General features: G+C 37.3%; 1 protein-coding gene across 1 annotated transcript; it reads left to right on the top strand.

The window, feature by feature from the left end:
* Positions 1 to 12,836: 12,836 nt before the first annotated feature.
* lyplal1 (lysophospholipase like 1) lies at positions 12,837 to 20,326 on the top strand. The gene is made up of 5 exons (XM_052618976.1): positions 12,837 to 12,985; positions 14,646 to 14,745; positions 15,371 to 15,540; positions 19,546 to 19,661; positions 19,757 to 20,326. Exons 1-5 carry the CDS (start codon positions 12,898 to 12,900, stop codon positions 19,976 to 19,978), a joined length of 696 nt encoding a protein of 231 aa, XP_052474936.1. The 5' UTR covers positions 12,837 to 12,897; the 3' UTR covers positions 19,979 to 20,326.
* Positions 20,327 to 21,863: the final 1,537 nt, after the last annotated feature.

Here is a 21,863-nt window from a genome sequence, read left to right as displayed (position 1 = left end):
ATATCTCGGTGGATAATGAGTTTGTTGACTTGAACAGAGAGGTTGGAACAGTCTAATCTTTATCCTTCTCCAAATCTGGATTTTGTTGAATAATTTAATTCAACTCAGCCTCATTGAAATAACATGCCTCTACCATTTTTGCAAAATACAAGTTTGCAGCTGTCATATTTTCGCACATTTCCTTGCATATTACTGTGTTGTGACCTCAAAACATTTCTTATTCAAACCTGTGCAATACACTTGTGGTGTGGAGCACATGGATATGAGTCCTGTCAAATATGAGTCACAGAAAAGGAGCTCAAAGATAAAATGGCATGGCTCCCACAGCAAGTGCACATTTATCTCACATTTGTGTTTGTACCATTGGTTAGGTTAAGTGTAGCTAGTGTTTTTTTTTTATTTATTTATTTTTTTTTTTTATGTAATAGTGGGTTAAAGGTAGGGTAGGTGATATACTTAATAATCATAAACTCCACCAGGGGTGAGCAGTGTTTGCAGACCACAACAGCATCGTAGCACCACGCATCATTGAGGTAAACACAAAGCCCGATGCCACAGGTTTTTCCTCCCTCAACGAGAGCTCTCCGCTGTGGGCGAGATGCAGTAGTGGTGGTCAGTGAGGGTGTAGGCCTCTGGAGTGGACCGAGGTCCTGCAGCCCTTGCATGCACAGAGTTTAACTCTAAAAATTGTATTCTACCAACATCCAGCTGAAACTCACGGCTGTATGTGTGCTTAAAGACAAGTAGATGTCATGAAGACGTACAAAAACACTGCGACTCACAAGACAAAATACACACACAAAAAAAAAAAACATTCTGTTCGTGTTTCACGAGGTAGGGGGTTTGAGTTGATTTGAGTTCAGGGCTCTCACAGCCTGGGGGAAAAAGCTGTTGAGCGAGTTCTGATGCTCTGGTACCATCACCTGATGGTAGGAGCTGGAAGAGTCTGTGAGAGGGATTGGTGGGATCCTTCACGAAACTGTTGGCTTTGCTGGAGCATCGTGTAAGGAAAATGTCAAGGATGGAGGGGAGAGGGCACCAATGATCTTTGCAGCTGTGTTCACTGTTGTTGTATTACTGGTCTGTTGTATTAGAGTTCCCGTACCAGACAGTGATGCAGCTGGTCAGCTGTGTTCCTCTGTAGAATGTGGTGAGGAAGGGTAGAAGGTGTCACGGTCAATGTTTTGTTTATTTGTGGGTATTGTGTACGTGTACATATTGATTTCATCTTTTTCTCCCGAGGTTGAGCTCCACCCCCAAGCACCTGCATCTTGTTCAGCAATAACTGAATATAAGGCGGAAGTTGTGCTTGTGTTGGTGGCTCTCCCTGTTCTAGCGCATATCCGCCACAGTCACTTTCACACTCTTTTGACTGGCACTTGTTGAGAAGCTGCTGCCATCCAGCCATCAATGATGGAGAGCATCCAGTGAGCTTCATGCGTGTCTTGTTGTCCCTGGTACAACACTGCATTAGCAATGTGGATAGCTTGGGTACGAGTCCTGTAATAAGGAGTGACAATAAAGGACTTTAAAGATTTCTAGAAGCTAAAATGGCATGGCTCCTTTAGCAAATGCATTTTTATCTCACATTTGCATTTGTTAACATTATCAGTTAGGTTCAGTGCAGGTGGTATATTATTTTTAAGCATGCCAGAGCATTAACCTTTTAGCCATTTAATTTCCAAACTGCTGCAATACATACAAAAACCAATGTTATAAAACATCACAAGAGTCATATTCAGTTGTTTCAAATATAATGGAATTCTTTTCAGCACCAACTTCTAGACATTTCACTTCTTAAAATGTCACAAAACTCGCAAGAATGTAATGGAGTGCAATATAATCTCATTTTGCAGGAACGTCACACACATTTTGAAGTGAGCCTGAGTTGACAAACTTCCTGCTGTAATATTTTGCTGCATTTTTGGTTGGGTGCAAATACTTGAAATGCTCTTCCAGATTCCCAGACTCATTCGCCAGGCATTCACAGGAGAGAGGGGAAACAAAAGCTTTCGGTTACCAGCAGATCCATGCACTCTGCTTTGACATTTGTTGGCAGCAGCTCTACTGAAAAACCTGGGCCAAAATCATCAAGATGCCAAGCCACAATAATTGCTGTACCACCATAGACGAGGGATCAACATCTGAAAAAACAAAACAACAACATATTTTTTTTTATGGCTGATATGGAATTACAAGATTACAAGATACAGACCCCACAATCTTATTGACTTAGTATCCAGAGGAAAACTGTACTCTTCAGAGACTGCCATTTCAAAGTTTCAAAAACATCCTCAGAAGAAATAAGAATAGATACATAGGAGAAAATTCCTGGCATTCAGTAAATGTATATATCTATGAAAGTAATGGGATTTGCATTACTCTGCCTGACTCTTGATTGCAGACTTTGTTATCTTGGAAATCTCTTTGAAAACTCTAGAGGAGACACTGAGAAACATTTGAGAAGCAGGATCATTTTGCACGTTTAAACATCAGAGATCACAGTGAAGGCAGTCACAGAAATCTCTGAAACTTGAGATGGATTTAAACAAATCTGGCTTGATGTAAACTTGAAATTCTCAAAGTTTCAAAGAATCATGTGGTACCAGAAACTGGATGATCTCAAACAGGTCTGTATATGCGACATCACTGTTGAGGGTATGGCTGTTTAAAATAACACAGGCCTGACTTCAAGGTCTGCTTCTGTGGGAACAAGTCTGTCTTTATGCTTTCTTCATGCCTTTACTTTGCATAGCCGCCAAGTCGAGATTTGGCCACTGTGCGTTCGGTAGCTGGACTTGGATACTTATCGAGAGGAAGAACGAATATCATGTTGACAGAGAGAGAGGGGAGGAGATTTCAACTCCCTTTTCCACCAAAAGCTTCTTTTCTTCTCACTCTTCGCTCCCCATCTCCTTTTCCTCCTGAGGAGAATGAGTGGGGAGGATGGAGAATAATAAATAACTTCACTATTCCAGTGTCTAATTTCAAAGCGAGGTGAAAGGCAGGATCAGGATATGATGAAGGAAGTAGAGGTGGACTCCTGGGAAGAGCCAACTAATGAACTGGGACCCAAAAGAGAGAGGGTGGGGAGGAATGGGCTTTATAAATTAGATCTGGAGCCACCCAGCCTTCCCTCTCCTGGAGACTATAGCATTTCAGCTGAGGACAAAGCGTCTTGCATCCGCGGTTCTATTGGCAGTGCAGACTGCATGTGAACTTGCGCGAGGAGGGAGGATGCATCATTTCAATTTTTGAATGTGAAACATAAAACATTTTCCATTAAAATAAAAATATTTCTGGTGTTTAAAGATAAAGCATGTCATTTTATATGCTACAAATCCAAGCAGTTGACTATAAATAAGCCATTCTTGGGTCAACTTCCCTGAAGATCACTGTGACCTAGTGGTGCTGTCAGAAAATTGCTCTGACTGAGGAGTCAAACCCTGTGGGAAAGAAGTACACTTTAGCATACTTGTATTACTTATTTAGTAATCATACCGGAAATAATATACTTTAAAATAAAATATTTAAGTAAGAACTGAATGTAATATTTTCAAACATTCAAACAATTATAAATCACAATATTATAGTGTACGTTTGACCAGTGGCCAACTTAAGAACTCTCTAAAGTACATTGTTTTTACCTGTTTGGGGCTATATCAACACAGTTCATGAACCTACAGCAAGGAATTGTAATATACCAATAAATTTGAATAAATGCTTATGAATGTGACTCTCAATTGTAATTGAAATTCAAGCCATAACATAATTTAAGGCAAATATAACATGTACGATCATCAAGTCATTAATACAACATAAAGCCTCACCGTGTGTTCAAGCCTTCAACATGAATCTCAAGCTTTGAAATTTTCCTTTTATATATATATATAATTTTAATGTCCCCTCTCCTTGACCGAGCCATCAGATTTCTTCTGTTTTTCTTACTTTGTTTATTCCTAATTGCAGTTCTATGAAAACAAAGACTGAAGATTGAATCCAGAGTGCCATGGCCCTCTAAAGTCAACTCAAAGAGTCCATGACTCTCTCATGTAAATACAAACCCGATTCCAAAAAAGTTAGGACACATTGTATACAAATTGTGAGTAAAAAAGGAATGGAATAATTTACAAATCTCATAAACTTATATTATTCACAATAGAATATAGATAATATATCAAATGTTGAGTGAGACATTTTGAAATATGCCAAATATTGGCTCATTTTGGATTTCATGAGAGCTACACATTCCAAAAAAGTTGGGACATGTAGCAATAAGAGACCAGAAAAGTTAAATGTACATATAAGCAACAGGTGGAGGACCAATTTGCAACTTATTAGGTCAATTGGCAACATGACTGGGTATAAAAAGAGCCTCTCAGAGTGGCAGTGCCTCTCAGAAGTCAAGATGGGCAGAGGATCACCAATTCCCCCAATGCTGCAGCGAAAAATAGTGGAGCAATATCAGAGAGGAGTTTCTCAGAGAAAAACTGCAAAGAGTTTGAAGTTATCATCTACAGTAATAATAATATCATCCAAAGATTCAGAGAATCTGGAACAATCTCTATGTGTAAGGGTCAAGGCCAGAAAACCATACTGGATGCCTGTGATCTTCTGCCTTCAGACAGCACTGCATCACATACAGGAATGCTACTGTAATGGAAATCACAACATGGGCTCAGGAATACTTCCAGAAAACATTGTCAGTGAACACAATCCACCGTGCCATTCGCCGTTGCTGGCTAAAACTCTATAGGTTAAAAAAAAAGCCATTTCCAGACATGATCCAGAAGTGCAGGCGTTTTCTTTGGGCCAAGGCTCATTTAAAATGGACTGTGGCAAAGTGGAAAACTATTCTGTGTTCAGACGAATCAAAATTTGAAGTTATTTTTGGAAAACTGGGACACCATGTCATCCAGACTAAAGTTGTATGGGGTTGCATGAGTGTGTGTGGCATGGGCAGCTTACACATCTGGAAAGTCACCATCAATGCTGAAAGGTATTTCCAAGTTCTAGAACAACATATGCTCCCATCCAGACGTCGTCTCTTTCAGGGAAGACCTTGCATTTTCCATCATGACAATGCCAGACCACACACTGCATCAATTACAACATCATGGCTGCGTAGAAGAAGGATCCGGGTACTGAAGTGGCCAGCCTGCAGTCCAGATCTTTCACCCATAGAAAACATTTGGCACATCATAAAGAGGAAGATGCGACAAAGAAGACCTAAGACAGTTGAGCAAGTAGAAGCCTGTATTAGACAAGAATGAGACAACATTCCTAATCCTAAACTTGAGCAACTTGTCTCCTCAGTCCCATACGTTTGCAGACTGTTATAAAAAGAAGAGGGGATGCCACACAGTGTTATACGTGGCCTTGTCCCAACTTTATGAGATGTATTAATGAAATTTAAAATCAACTTATTTTTTCCCTCAAAATGATACATTTTCTCAGTTTAAACATTTGAATTCTGAATAAAATATTGAATTTTGAAACTTCCACATCTTTGCATTCTGTTTTTATTCACAATTTGTCCAGTGTCCTAACTTTTTTGGAATTGGGTTTGTATTTCTGTAATGCTGTTTTTTATCCAAATTTTCCCAAAATAGAGTTACATTTGCAAATGTGAGAGAGATGAAGTGTGGATGAGAACATGGTTTCCCACCTCCCTTTGCAACTGCTTTCTTCACAGTGCATTCCACTGAAAAACAGTGACATATAGGTGTGGAACAACATGAAGCTTACCAAACAATGACAGAATTTTTATTTTTGAGTGAACGATAGTTCTATATAGTTTTATATTTTGGTTTGGTAAATTTTTCCAAACCACTGCCTGTGAATTGCCTCTGTAACATGAAAGTTTGAAAATACTAATATCTAAAACCAGATGTGGCATTTACATTTATGCATTCAGCAGATGCTTGAATGCTTTACTGAAGTGACAACAGAGGAACATAAGCAAATGGTCACAAAGACAAGCAAAACTATGCCAGGTTTATTGGAAAGCTGGGAAACAAATATGGAAGCCCCCCACCCCCCAAAAAAAACAGGACAAAAATTCATAATTGCGAGAGAAAGTCTTGCAGTCTTGCATCTGCAAGTTTGTCTCCCAGTAGTGACTTTATCTTCTCAGAATTGTGAAGTTCTCACAGTTCTGTTTATAATTTGCAATTTTGCCTTTTTTCAGAACTGTCAGAAACGTTATTACTTATTTATTAACCTTTTATTACCTAAGTAATTATATATATATATATATATATATATATATATATATATATATATATATATATATATATATATATATATATATATATATATATATATATATATATATATATATATATATATATATCCAGTTTTCCCCTATAAAGGAATGAACAGAGAAAACGTTGACCGACATCAAAGTCAAACTTGAAAATAAAATTATATTGGCAACAAAATTCCTTGGCTGCGCATTGCGTATTCCTAAAAACCCAATATCTTGTCATATGGAATTGACATGGGCATACGTATAGAAAATGCTGTTAAACACAGTGAGCAAAACCTGCAACAGCTGACGGCACGCAGAAAATAAACAAACCCACAAGGCCACGGCATTGTTCTCCTACTTATTAAACGTGTTTGGCTTCGGTATGTTTGTTTCAGTTTTTCGCAAAATTTACGACAGGCTTTAATTTCATGTTGGCTGAGTTATGTGGTGCTCTCTGGCAGAGCTACAGTAGAAGCTTTGAAGTACAGCCATAAATGCTGTGCGTACGAGGCCAACATTGCATGCTGCTGTAGAGGTGGAAGCAGGACACAGGTTCGAGCCATCAGTGGGGGAGAGGAGTGTTAAAGCCGTCCTGATATCACCAGCTCTACTCCAAGCTTTTGCAGACCACATGAGAGATGAAAGTGCGCCATACTTTTAGCCACGCCAGAACAGTCAAGGAGTGTTGCACAATGTTTCATGCAAAAGATCTTGATCTGGATCACAAAATCAAAATGAAAGACAGGTGCTATAATATACACTTAAGTAAAACTGCCACCCCTTGTGAAAAAATACACTTGAGCATTCTTTTATAAAGAGCATTTATATTATTTTAAAAGAATATACTGAATGTAATGTTTTGGACACTTAATTGCACATAAAATGCCATTACATGTAAATGTTTTATAGTTCATAGCCAATTTTAACCCATTATGACTTGGGTTAAAATTATGATTATGACTATAAACCCATTAAGTACATCTTTCTGTCTAATTTCATAATTCTGTTGTCTTTGAAATATGATTAAAGTGTTGCTGCTGAATGTACTGTCAAGCATTTATGCTAAACTAAAATATACTTTAATTCCAATTTAATTTAATTCTATTAAAACTTGAATGTTGTGTATTGAATTATTTTTAAATTACACATTTGCAATTTACGTTAAGTTGCAATTTAGTACATTTAAAATACATTAACTTATTTGAAATACACCAACCTAATGTAATATTCAATAACGCAATGGTTAAATTACTACAAGTGTGTTAATATGTTAGTCAACATCAAATACGTGTTAAAGCTTATTAACAGATTATTAAAAGGCAAGTCACCTTTATTTATAGCACTTTAAACAAAAAAGATTGTGTCAAAGCAACTGAACAGCATTAATTAGGAAAACAAGAGCTTGTTCACATACTGAGGTGCTAAACCATTCAGGGCTTTTATAAGTTATAAGCAAGATTTTAAAATCTATACGATGTTTGATAGGGAGCCAGTGCAGCGATGACAGGACCGGGCTAATATGGTCATACTTCCTGGCTCTAGTAAGAACTCTAGCTGCTTCATTTTGGACTATATGTAGTTTGTTTACCAAGCGTGCAGAACAACCACCCAATAAAGCATTACAATGATCTAACCTTAAGGTCATAAACGAAAGGATTAACCTTTCTGCATTTGACATTGAGAGCATAGGCCATAATTTCTAAGGAAAGGTTCCTATCTGATGACGCAGAATTAACAGAGCAGCCATCAAGTCTTAGACAGCGATCTAGGTTATTACATGCAGAGTTTTTAGGTCCTATAAGGAATACCTCTGTTTTTTTTTTTTTTCAGAATTTAGCAGTAAAAATTACTCGTCATCCAGTTTTTTTATATCAACTATGCATTCCGTTAGTTTTTCAAATTGGTATGTTTCACCGGGCCTCGAAGGAATATAGACTGAGTATCATCAGCAAAACGAAAGCTAAAGCTGACACGTTTACTGATGATATCTCTCAAGGGTAACGTAAAGCTTGAAGAGTAATGTCCCTAGCACTGAGCCTTGAGGTACTCCATACTGCACTTGTGATCAATATGATACATCTTCATACACTGCTACGAATTGATGGCGGTCATATAAGAATGATTTAAACCATGCTAATGCACTTCCATTTATGCCAATAAAGTTTTCTAGTCTATGCAAAAGAATGTTGTGGTCAATAGTCTTGCATGCAGCCCTAAGATCCAATAGCACTAATAGAGAGACACAACCAAGATCAGATGATAAGAGCAGTTCATTTGTAAATGTTTGTTTTCTTCTAAAATACACGAAAATTAATCAGATCTAGCCGTTTTTAATGCTTTTCTGTAGGATAGTATACTTTCCTGCCAAGAAATACGAAATATCTCTAGTTTTGTTTTCCTCCAGTTGTGCTCCATTTTTTGGGCTGCTCTCTTTAGGGTGCCAGTATCCTCATTATACCATGGTGTCAGACTGGTTTCCTTAACCTTACTTCAGCATAAAGGAGCAACTGTATTTAAAATGCTAGAGAGGAGAGAGAACAAAAACAACGCTTATAAAATTAATTAATTATTAAAAAGAATAGTTAAGTTGTCATTTATTTCATTATAATTATCTTCAAGTATCCTTTTTTAAGTGTTTTTGAAGTACCCTACAAGTTCACATTTAATACAATTAAACACACTTTTTTTCACAAGGGACAAGAAAATTGATTTACATGATTTCACAATTAACACTGAACTACTTTATTTAAAACAAACATAAGTTTTTCTAGCAGTCATAATGGCAGTTATTCATCAAATTCAGGGGAAGAATGAGCTTGCAGTATATTGTTTGGTAACGTTTGCTCCATTACCTGATTTCCATAACTCTATCAGTGAATCATGCCCTGAAACAATGTGCAAAAATGAAACACACCATCAACAAGCACTTAGTCAATTCCTCCCTGAAAATCATAATACATTGTGTTTTTCGTTTGAAGAGAGACTTCTTATGTGTGAATGACCAGAGGATGACCTGCAAGATTCGTCTCTGTGAAAGAGGAGCTTTGAGAGCTCATCTGGACGCCATCTTCCTCTATTTGCACTGAAAACTTAAATCACCTCAGAATGGGATGACTCAGAACGGTCAGTTGTTTTAGTCATTGCTATGCTTAGTGTGAATGTGGCAAGTCTTTCATCAACACTGACTGATGAGCACAAAGTTGTGTGCCATTAGAGCCTCACGGGGGATGAACCAGTGAGATCATGCTTTATACATGAAAAGAAAACTCATGTGATGAAATATCACAGGCATCAGAGAGCAGTTCCTCCCCTCTAAAACTGTCTAGTATGATAAAAGCAGAGAACGGTATTAAGATAGTTGATGTGACATGTTTTGTTATATGTCCAAAGTGTCATAGAAGTATTTTATAGAATGTATGAATATATAAAATATATACAGTATATAATAGAATATGTTTAATTAATAAAACAGTGCATGAAAATGCATGTCCGGGATCGTTATTTAGCAGATAATTTAATTAAGCTCCAGGATAATTCAGTTAATTTCCAGGCCTCCCTTCCCAATAGCTGAATACTCTGATGCTACATTTACACAACAACGATGTAGTCAAAAATGGGAAAGTTTTTCCCTTGTGTTTTTTTTTAAGTTTTACGTATACATAACATTTTTAAAAGGATTTGCATTTACACATAACCGTGAAAAAAACTGCGCTGGTTTATGTCTGGCCAGTAGTTGGCGTTGTCACCTTGTTAGTAAACAGTACAGTAATCGTATATGATGCATCTCCGCTGTTGGTTGTAATATTGGTGAAGTAAATCCACACTGCTAAAGAAGCGTTAGCAAACTTTTGAGCAGTAACAATACCATGTACTCCGACACTGTTGTGTATGTTTGATTACTTTTTAAATCGACACGTACTATGCTCACTCATGACATTACCATGACAAGTTTCCTGTATTGGGTGTTTACACGGAAATGATAATGGTGGCATTTCAAAAAAAAAATGCTATATGCGTTTTCAGTCCCCAAAACACGATTGTTGTGTAAACAAAGAGGCAAAATGCATTAAACAAAGAGGCAAAATGCCTTAAAAGTTTCCCGTTTTTATCTTTTATCTATATTGTTGTGTACAGCTCCTGACTCTGCAGGGGACTTGATCTTCTGGCTAATAAAGATCACTAGATGTTCCTGGGAAAGGACACTTGGAAAATGACGGAGAGAGAGGTCTAGTGCACCCAGCACAACTTGTTCTGAGGTAAATGTCCCTTTTGACATAATGACAACTTCTTCAGCCTCCTGGGTCAATGTCACATTTTACAGCTGTCTTTTCCATGTCAAGTTTCTGAAAAATGGGACAAAACAAATATAGCAATCTGTCAACTATTGGACAAAACACATGCCTGGGTTTTGATCAGTGGCTGAGGAGGTTTCTTCACTGCTTCAAACTTCTCCTGGAGCTTTACCAATCTCCTGTATCAAACCCATTTATCATACTTTGGCAGGCCAAGACACTTTTGGGGTGTTGACAATTACCAACAAGCTCCTTTTGGAAACCCAAAAGATGCTTTTTGAGGACTCTGAAGGAAACACAACATCTACCAGGAAGGCCAAGCCGAGCTGATGGTGGATGGTGGAGTCCTGCTGGATACTGTAAATAAAGAGTTATTGAGCACTAATGGGGCCACCATTCTGAGATCAGTTCAATACAGTTCAACCATTGCAATCAAAGCTTCCAGAGAAACTGTCCCAGCTGGAGCAATGAAACAAACCATGACAGCCCACACAGCAAGGACAAATGCCACAACCTTGAGTGTCAGTTTAGTTTTTTGTCTACACAGCATGGTATACATCCCACGTTCTTCAAAATGTCTCATTGATATGTGTTCAACTTTGCTGTAAGTGCTTTAATAAAGTATAAGGTGTAAACTTAAAAAAAAAAAAAAAAAAACTAATGGCACCTTTTTACATCACTGAGGTACTGTACTTAAAAAAATACTGTAAGCCTGAGCAATTACTCCATTCATACAATGATTACTGCATTTGATCAAAACCTTACTGCATTAATCAAATGAATCAAATAAATAATCATAGACCTTGAATGTTTTTTTTTGTTTTCAGAAGCAATTGAAATTAATTACATTATCTCAGTCAATACCATATAAACAATTTATCATACAGTATTTTATGTACTTTCTAAACATTTCAGTTCAGTCTTTTTGACAAAACTGGTCCCGTCTCAAGATGTCAGATCCACTATCAAGCTATAGAGGGCAGACATAAACAGACAGTGTGATACAGGACTGATTTAGCACATGGGGGATCTCCTGCTGTCATTTGTATTGGAGACAGAGTCACAGTAATACACAAATGTAGTCCATCCCTCCCACACAGTGAGAGAAAAGGTGGAAGGTGGTGAGATTTAGTATGCAGAATGTGTGGTCTGAGCATTCAAAGCAACTGAAATTTACCAGAATCAAGTGAAACGACACTTCGTTTATAAGAGATAAGACCCGAGTATGTGTTTAAAATAACTTGTAGACATCTCCTAAATCTCTGTGAGCAAACAACGATGGTCAGTGTAACAGAGCTGTGCAACTTTTTATTAGACTGGGATTTTTATACAAGTACGTATGTGTTTTTCTTCAGCTAAAGGGTCTGATGTGGGTCTTGAATGAAAATGGGTGTGAATTGAGAAAAATACCTGGCTATAACTATTTTTAAACAGCCATAAAACAATATTCTGAATAATCTCAGGATATGCTACATTCTGAGGTTCTTGTAATAGAAACGGGAAAGGGTCAGAGTATTGTTCTCACTATGCAGTTTAAACCATGCCTCATGTTAAGCAGCCAGCTGGCCAGCCAGTCAATGGTTGGATTTACTGGCCAAAGTCTACAGTCTAATTTTTACTAGCACTTGGCCTTTGGCGAGTACTCATTCTGAATGCTGGTCTCAAATAGAAACAAAAATTAAAGATAACACAAGATCATAAAGAACTAGTGTGTTTAAACGTCCTGGTTTTCACCTCACTTAAAACTACTGTAAAAGACTAGATGTCAAATGTATCAGTATGTCATAATAACAATGTCAATAATGTTTTACATCTAAAAATCATGCAGTGCAGACTATGACAAAAACTTTGGTAATTTTAGCTCAGATTTGATTACTTTTGGATTTTCTAGTTCAATTTCTACAGCCAGCTGCAAACAGTGCAGTAAGAGCTAATGGTTTTATTAAATTCATATTAGCAACAATAAACTTCAAACACGTTTTCTACTTAATGTTGATGTCTTTATGTGCTCTTTTGCTTGCTGAACCTGTGCCTGTGTTCTTTTTTATTGAAAATACTTGGATTATTACTAAACGTTAGGACTTAGAAGAAGCAAGGCTTGAGGGCTACATGTACAAAAACTGGAGTAATGGGCAAATGAATAGTGAAACTCTTCTCTGTTACTTGACAACAAATCCGCTGTAGCCTACTGCAACACTCAATGCTCACCACCACAAGACATGAGGCATTTGTTTGCCCACGTATGTTGTTACACTTAACAGACCTCATTTATTATTAATGAGAAGCTTCACAGCGTTGAAAGGTGAACGGGATCTGTGACGTGGATGACGGAGTATCGCGAGATAACACGGGATGAATATGGCCGCGGTTAAGCTACAGAAGAGTGTCGTGAGTCAGGCTGGAAAACACACAGCTTCTGTCATCTTTCTTCATGGCTCAGGTGTTTTTAAATGATTAAAACCTCTCTCATGCAGACGCGTTGTCACAGTTTTGAAAAGAGAAGTTATGTCCTACTATAACCCCCGCAGACCATCGCGGTTCACGCACGCGCTGCAACTGAATGAAACGAAAGGGTGCACAGACGCGTTTTGAACTGTGAGGTTGAACATGTCCTGTTTAAAGTTCATCGCGTATAGTGTGAGACTTCTGCTGGCGTGTTCAAAGAAAAATAGGAAATAGTGAGCGACAGAACGAGCATAGAGCATACAGCTGGTATGTCAAAATTAGATGACAACAAAGAGAAAGCGTTTCTCTGTCGCAATCTTCATAGTCCTGCACACTGCACATCTTTAGTATTTATTTAACGTTAGCATTTTTAGTGGGGTTTTCTAAGGCAGGCATCACTGTTACGGTTGTTCATACTTGGGGACATAGGGATTTGAATAAGCCTTTTGAATTAACATTTTGTAATTTGTGCTGCTATGGACATAATAATAATGTTTCACTGTGATAAAGAATCCCAAAGATTTATACTGAAGGAAAGAATGTCATATCTCGAAATGAGGTGCATCTCAATTTGTCTAACTACTGCACTTTATGCCATTTTATAGTATAAATAACCATTTTATAGTATAAATAGTGTAATTAATGTGTTCACACTGAAACTACTTCCAAGAAAAAGTGCACTTCAAAAATACCTGAATGAGACACTTAAAGGAAAGTTGGACTCTTCATCCCAGCTTTAATTACGTAGGGAGGAGGACTGGCTATCAGACTCCGATTATAAATGACAAAATATCCGCATAAAATTCATTCACTAGACTGTTTCCCCCACATAATAAAATATAAGGGTTATTGCTTATTTTTTTCTTCTTGCAATTGCGAGATTACAACTCACAATTCTGACTTTAAGAATTGTGAGATATAAACTTGAAATAGCAGTCTCGCTATTCAGAGTATTCCTCGTAATTGCGAGTCTTTATCTTATAATTTTGAGAAAAAAAGGCAGAATTATAAGTTATAAAGTGAAGTTCAATTCTGAGGGGGAAAAAGTCTATTTTCATTCAGTTGCAAGTTTATATCTCACAATCCTGACTTTCTGAAATTGCATCTTATAAAGTCAGAATCACAAGATTCACTGAGTTGTGATTTATTTCTCACAATTCTGACTTATTATTCAGAACTGCAGGTTTATATTGCAATTCTGACTTTTCTAATTTGCAGTTGCGAGTTTCTGTCAGTCAATTCTGAGGGGGAAAAAAGTAATTATGAAGATAAAAAGTGCCAGTTACCTTTTCTATTTCTTATTCACTGGCACAGTCAGGCTTCCATGCTGGACAGTTGAGTATGTAGCATACAGTAAATGCATAGAGTATGGTATGTATTTTGGGACACAGCTACAGAGTCAGGTTTGGGTTCTTTAGACTTGCTCCAGAACACACCATAAACCACATTATAACAACCTAACAAACCAGAACACCTTAGTAATCATATCCTTATTCAACTATTATGTCCATGTAGGTATGTTTCTCTCTAATAAAATAAATAATAATTTGTACTGTTTCCATATGTTTAGACATGTTTAATTCAGACACATTTGAATAATTTAGTCCAGTATAAGGTGTATGGTGGCATGATAACTTTTCATTCATTTCATTCAGGCGACACAGGGCCAGGTTTGCGCAGGTGGGTTTATGATGTGTTGGGACAAAACCTGGCATTTGAAAACATCCGGGTGATTTATCCCACAGCACCAGCCAGGTAAACCTTCCCTCATAGCACCTTTACAGTTATTGATTTAATACAATCATTTATTAAAACAGTGAGAGAAATTATTGGTTTCGTAGTAAATGCACATGTTTGTGTCTGATATTTTTCTGTTTTTGTGGAGTCTATAGTCTAACAGTAAAAAAAACAAAAACTAGTAAAATCTAGTGAAACATGATTTGTGTCCTTTAACTCACAAACTTTATCCACTAACCCATATTTGTATGGGGGGAAAAAAATGATAGGGACTTAAATGGACTAAGGAGTATACATGTAGGGCTTGAAAAAAAATAGCAAAAATAATAAAATCTCAAAATCTTATGGAAGAGCCTGAGAGTGAGTGAAAGAGAAATGCCATTCAGATAAAGCAAAAAAAAAGTACTATTTGGATTTGAGTGGGATCGCACTGTATTTTATTTATTAAAACTTTAACTGCAACAACTTTATAACATACAGTAAATAAAAATGTTCACATTTTACAAATATGAAATCCATATAATTCCAAACATTTCACAGTTATTTCTCACAGTTGTGTGAATGCAGTTATTTATTTAGCAGGTTTTTTTTATCTTTGTTTTGATTGAATTATCACTTCACTGCTACAATATTTTGTATTTAGGCCATACACACCCATGCGAGGGGCACAGTCTCATGTGTGGTTCGATCGTCAGAAGATTTCCCAGGATTGCCCAGAACATTTGGAGTCTATAGATTCCATGTGTGAAAATTTAAGTTCCATTGTCCAGGAGGAGATCCGAGCAGGGATCCCAAAACACAGGATGGTTATTGGTATGGCTACTGGCTTATCTCTCAGTCTCTCTTTCCTCCCCATCCATCTTTCTCTCCCTTTCTTATTGCTTGCCTCTGTCTTACACACTCTCACACTCCACTTGTTCCAAATTAAGCAGAGTCTCAGACCACTGCTCATAAGACTCTCCCTCGTTGTGTAAAATGAAGAATGAAACTTATCAAGTTTCTTATTCCTTTCATTTGTTGCCAGAATAGGCCAAGAAGAATTTCTGGATGATTCTCAGATTTCTGTTAAGCTTCATCTCAGAGTATTTGGTTTATTGGGTTCAAATATATATCACAATGAGATAAAAGTGGCAGAAAATCATTCAGTAGAAAGAGATCTTAGAAGAACGCAGGTAAATTCTCTCAGGGTGTGAGAAGATGACTGGATAGACATTAAAAAGAGGTTATGATTTGCTCAACGGGTTAAACCAAATGGTAACATTCAAGGAAGGGTTAACCGAAAAGCCAATAACACATAAATACCATGAAGTGGTTGCAAGTAAAATGTGAAAATTGCAAAAAAAAAAAGTCTTTGTGTGAAAAGGCTCTATGTGGAAGGACAGAAAAGCCCCTGAACTCGGTTCCAAAGAAACTGATTCAAAAAACACATGTTCCTGTGAGACTGCTGAAATATTATCTTCCTAAATCATAACATTTTGTCATTAACTATAAATACTCATTGGAGTCACTCGAAGAAACAAAGTGGTCTGTACGCTGAGTCCACTTCCCAAGCTGATGGACTGACAAGCACCAGAACTTTCCATGGAAAACACTTTCATATATTTTATTATATATATTTTATACATTGTGTTTTTCAATCTTTTAGGTGTCAAAGTAAGCGGGAAAAGTCAAACATATATGCAAAGTTTTTAGTAGTTTGTAGACATCAATAAGTTCAATATTAGGATGGATTTTATTGGTTTTGTCTCTTTGAGTAGATGAGAAGCGCATAAAGGGAAAAGTAATAGACCTGTAACCTGTTAATTAGTCCCTGAGATATAGTTGCTCACAACATCTCTAGGAGAGGTATAAAGAACATGTGAACTCCATCCATCCTCCATATCAACATGGCTCTGACAGACTGATGGGTACTTGTTCGTTTTCCCAGATGTAGTGCCCAGATGTGGAAGATTAAACACAGAAGAGGAAAGAGGAAAAATGCTGGTTCTATGATGAAGTCCAGCTTTCTTTCCCCTTTCTTTTTGTTTTAAATTTCAGTTTGGGGCAGACTGGCTACTGTAAGCCACTTTAAATTACATGCACTTATTGATGTCCTCCTGACTCAATCACTCCTGATTGGTTGAATCAATGACTCATCAAGACAGATGCATCTGAAAGGGTTTACAAACAAAACCACCTGTGATTTGCCACTTGCTGCGTGCCTTTCATAAAAAAATCCATGTCAAGTTGATAGCACAAAAATTATGCATTTTCAATTACAGTGTTGCCTTTCCCATCTCAGTTCAGTTCAAACTTAAAGCTGCGTTAGGGTACTTTTGACGTTCTAGCGGTTAATAAACAGAACTGCTTGCGTCTTGCGGAGGAACATCGTAGCCGGAACTACTTCTCTCTGTTTATGTCTATGAAGAATCACAAAGGTACTGGGTTACTCCGCCGCGGTACCCCCGAAGCAATCTAAAATAGTCCGAATATAAACACTTATTATAGGTGCACCCTAGTGATTCAGGACAAGCCAAAAACACGGTTTGGAAAATGGATTCATGGTGTACTCGCTTATTATATTAATTTTTCTACATTTTGAACACAAACAAAGTTACGGACCACAGCTCTGATTGGTTGATTTCTTACCGGGAGCGATGTATTTCTGCAAATGGCAATAGGACACTGGGAGGAGCCAGAGGAGCTTGATTTTTTCACAGATTATCTGTCTCATATTCTACTGTCAGGACATTATGACAGGTTTAACAAAAATGTAAAAAATATATATTTACAAAAGTTACCTACCGCAGCTTTAATCATGAAATTATTAAATAAAAAATATTTGTTTCAATTTATGTTAAATACAGTTAAATGAATTTCTAAGTATGTACTTCATTTCATTTCATTTCTGTTCATTCGCTTTGCAGCCTGAAATGAAGATGCACAGTTTTTGAGTTATCCAGCTTTATTTACATCGTCCCAAGTGAAAGATACCAACATGTCAGAAAAAAACTATACAAAAACAGAATCACTGAGCTGGAAAAAGAAAAGACTTGTAAACTCCATCAGGTGTAGCTGATCACCTTCTCAATGACACACAAATCCATCTGACTTTCACCTGTGATCAGCTGTGCTCATTTTGATCAGCTCCGTATGAAAAGAGCATTCCTGGAGCATTTCAGTCCATGGTAGTGCAACTGAAGCAAACAATAAAAAACTATGGGTGGGTAAAACACTGTCATAAGATCTCCTGGGATAAAGCTGTGTACAGGCACAAGTCAGGAGATGGATACAAAAACATTTCAAAGCCTTTATCAATGCCTAGAAGCACAGTGAAGTCTGTTATTTAGAAGTGGATGGTATTTGGTACAACACAGACCCTCCAGTTTGGACGTCTCTCCAAACTGGATGAAAGAGCCGGGAGGAAACTGGTCAAGAGAGGCGACCAAGAGGCCTACAGCCTACAACTCTGAAGCAACTGCAGGAATTTATGACAGAGAGTGGTCATTGGGTGAATGTGACAACAATATCATCAATTCTCCACAAATATGGCTTGTACGGGAGGGTTACAGGAAAAGTCAGTCCTCAAAAAAGGCCACATGTAGTCAGACTGAGCTTTGCCAAAACGCACCTTGAAGATTCTGAGGCAGATAAGACCAAAATTGATTTATTTGGCCTCAACACCAAACGATAATTTCTGGCGGACATCCAATACAGCTCAGCATCCAAATAACAGCATTCCTACGGTAAAGCATGGAGGTGGTGATGTCCTGTTATGGGATGTTTCTCTGCAGCAGGGACTGGAGCACTTGTTAGGATAGAAGAAAAAATTAATGGGGCAAAACACTTTCAAATTCTTGAAGATAATCTGCTGACCTCTGCCAGAAAGTTTTCAGTGGGAAGAAGGTTTACCTTCCAACATGACAATGACCCCAAGAACACAGCAAAACCACACAGAGAAAAAGGTGAATATGCATGGCCTACTCGAAGCCACTGAAACCCCACTGAAAATCTGTGGAATGACTGAAAGACTGCAGTCCACAAACACTCAGTATCAAATGAAACTGAACTTGAGCAGTTCTACAAAGAAGAGTGGACAAATGTTCCAAAGTTAGTAGAAAAATCCTAAAAGAATAAAGGCTGTAATTAAACCAAAGGGTGGTTCAACAAAATACTGACTGACACAAGGGGTGATCCTTTTTCCAGCTCAGTGATTCTGTTTTTATATATATATATATATATATATATATATATATGTCATGTTGGTGTTTTATCTTTCACTTGGATGGTATAAGTCTCACTGACTAAATACAGCTGAACAAAAACTGTGTCTGTCTTCATTTCAGGCTGCAAAGCAACAAAATGTGATTATTTTACAGGGGATTGATTCTTTCTATACCCACTGTAAACATATTTGTAATGATGAAATTGCATTTTAGTACAGATAAAATTTATTAACCTTAAATATAATATTGAATGACACAAAAGTTTACATGTTTTTTTTTTAAGTTTGTCAACACAAGATAAATCAAGATAAATTAAAAAAAAAGATTACAATTATTTAAAATGTACTTTACATTAATACTTCTAAATTTACCCCTTTTTTTTTTTTTTTTTTTTTTTTTACAAAATGTGCTCAAGTGTGTTAAAAAGTGTAGTCATATATGCTGGCTGCTAAGATCACAATTTTTTTGCAATTTGAAAGCATTGCACGTCATGACTAGCAGAGTGAAGTTTTTAACGTAAGTATAGTATATAATACCACAGGGAGAATCAGCTCAACAGGTTTTAATACAAAGCCACTGAATGCTTGTCTAATGTGTGTATGTTTGATACTAGGTGGCTTCTCGATGGGTGGTGCCATGGCATTACACCTGGTTTGCAGGTACCACCAGGATGTTGCCGGCATCTTCGCTCTGTCCAGCTTTCTTAACAAAGACTCGGTTGTATATCAGGTAGTTAATACCCTTCAGAATGCCTTATGACAAAAAATTTTGAAATATCATGATGTCAAGCACTAGTTAAAGAATCTGTTTGACCTTCTGCACAGGCAGTAGAAGATGCATCCCAGCGCCCTCTACCTGAGCTCCTTCAGTGTCATGGCACAGCGGATGAGCTGGTTTTCCATAGCTGGGGCGAGGAGACCAACTCACTGTTGAAGAAGGCTGGCCTCAACACGTCTTTCCATTCCATCCCAGACCTCAACCATCAGTTGTGTCGACAAGAACTGGAGTTACTACGCTCCTGGATCCTGAAGAAACTTTCCCTTTAGAACATCCACAATGCTGGACAATGACCACTGCTTCCCTATATACAATACAATATATACAATAGAATAATCACCATTTTTTGTCCCTCATGTCGTCATAAGATGTAATGTATATATATGGGCGGGGTGCTTTTGAAAAAAAAAATGTTTCCATAGGCGAAGGTTGACCCAACTCTGGGTTAAGGCTATAGCCTAAGTAATCTAATGTTAGTGTAATCTGTTAACAACGCACATCATAAACCCATCTTTTTAGGTAAGTGCCAGATAATTGGTGTCATGTTATAAAATATTTTTTAAATGAACAAATTTGTATTTAATGTGGTCACAATTTAATAAAAACATTGTAAGTTAGACCTGTTAATTGTAACGATTTAATTTCCACGCTTATTCAAACAAATGAATTATAAAAAGAAAGTGAGCAAAGAACATTTAGGCTACATTATCAAAGAATGTTATCGCTGACTTCAGTCTAGCGTGATTTTAAGAACACTTAAAAAATTAAAAACACTAAAACTCTATAAATACACTGTAATGAATTAATCTCTTACATTGTATGCACGTCAGCACTTTGTGGTTTATAATGAGAGAATTCATAAGTGAGCAGAATTCAGTCAGCTGGCCTGCACAATAAAATAAACTCTGGCTTTTCAGCGAGGAACGCTAATGATTGGTCACTGCATTTATAAGCTCAACAGAAGCATGTGTGATTGGTTAAAATGTGCAACATTATAACAACACTTAAAAATAAATATGATGCAGATCAAAATTTAATGCTGCAATTGGCACACTTCGATTCATTTTCACTTTATTCATGACAGCCATAATTTTTTTTTTTTTTTTTTGTGCTTTTGTAACTTTTCACACCGTCCAGAGTGCAAACACAAATACACACGGGATACTTGCCAGTTATTGATCAATTGAATGCATCCTTGCTGAATAGAAGCATCCCATAACTGAACTCAAAATATGCATTTCGAAGAATCCAAAACTAGAAAAAGCACCTTACTTTTTTTTTTACTTTTTTTTTTTCAACTAGAATTTTCAACTATTACTTTTAAAGTATCTGCTTATTTGACTTAGAATTAACTATTAAGTTTTCTTTGTATGTTGCACCTGCTGGAACTAATGTGTTTAGTGTGAAAAAATCTGCAGTTTTTGCCACCTGTATAAACCTTGATTCATCAAGATGTGTTTCACCTCACAAAGACTCTACTTATTGTGTACATGTCATAGCCTGAAACGCTTACCACTTTAAAGTGATCAGTGGAGCACATTCTGCAGGCTGTGATGGCTGTTCCATGGAGTCTGGTTTGGCTGTAGATCCTGTGGTCCGGCTGAAGTGGCAGGTAGAGCCATCACAGGAATGCCACTCCACTCTGTGGTTTGGAGCTGGAATCTGGTCTGTTTGGCATCGTCCCATTTCCTGCAGAGCGAGGTATCTCTCACTTCTGTTCTGTCTGTTTTTTCCCCCTCCACCGTATTATAGCTCGCATGAAATCTGCTGTACATGTGTTTGGAGGTTCGCTCGAACAGTAGCTTCATTAATGGTTATTGGGGGGAAGTGGTGAGCAGGTTTAAAGTCCTGTAGATGTGGTGAGGCTACAGGCCAGTACCAACATGCACCGTCTGGACACTGAGTATGACTTTACAGACACTGAAAGGCCTTCATTCATCAAAGATAGTGCAAATATCATATTTAATGGGCACAGTGAGAATATACACTTCCAGTCAGTAGTGCAAACACAGACTCATTATTTATTATGACTATTTTTCACATGCTAGAATAATAGGAGTCATCATTAGTAAGAAATGACACAGTATGGGAATAATGTAGTGACCAAACCGCTCATATCTGAGCTGATTTTTGTGTCTGGATTCCAGCTGAGCT

This window comes from Carassius gibelio, chromosome A16 (genome assembly GCF_023724105.1).
Source record: "Carassius gibelio isolate Cgi1373 ecotype wild population from Czech Republic chromosome A16, carGib1.2-hapl.c, whole genome shotgun sequence".
Taxonomy (NCBI): domain Eukaryota; kingdom Metazoa; phylum Chordata; class Actinopteri; order Cypriniformes; family Cyprinidae; genus Carassius; species Carassius gibelio.
The sequence above is the reverse complement of the archived record's forward strand: the minus strand, read 5'-3'. Positions and strand labels throughout refer to the sequence as shown.

Coding starts and splice junctions, on each gene's coding strand:
- lyplal1 (XM_052618976.1), top strand. CDS start 12,898: ATGAATATGGCCGCGGTTAAGCTACAGAAGAGTGTCGTGAGTCAGGCT. Junction 12,986..14,645: donor CATCTTTCTTCATGGCTCAG/GTGTTTTTAAAT, acceptor CATTTCATTCAG/GCGACACAGGGCCAGGTTTG. Junction 19,662..19,756: donor AAGACTCGGTTGTATATCAG/GTAGTTAATACC, acceptor CCTTCTGCACAG/GCAGTAGAAGATGCATCCCA.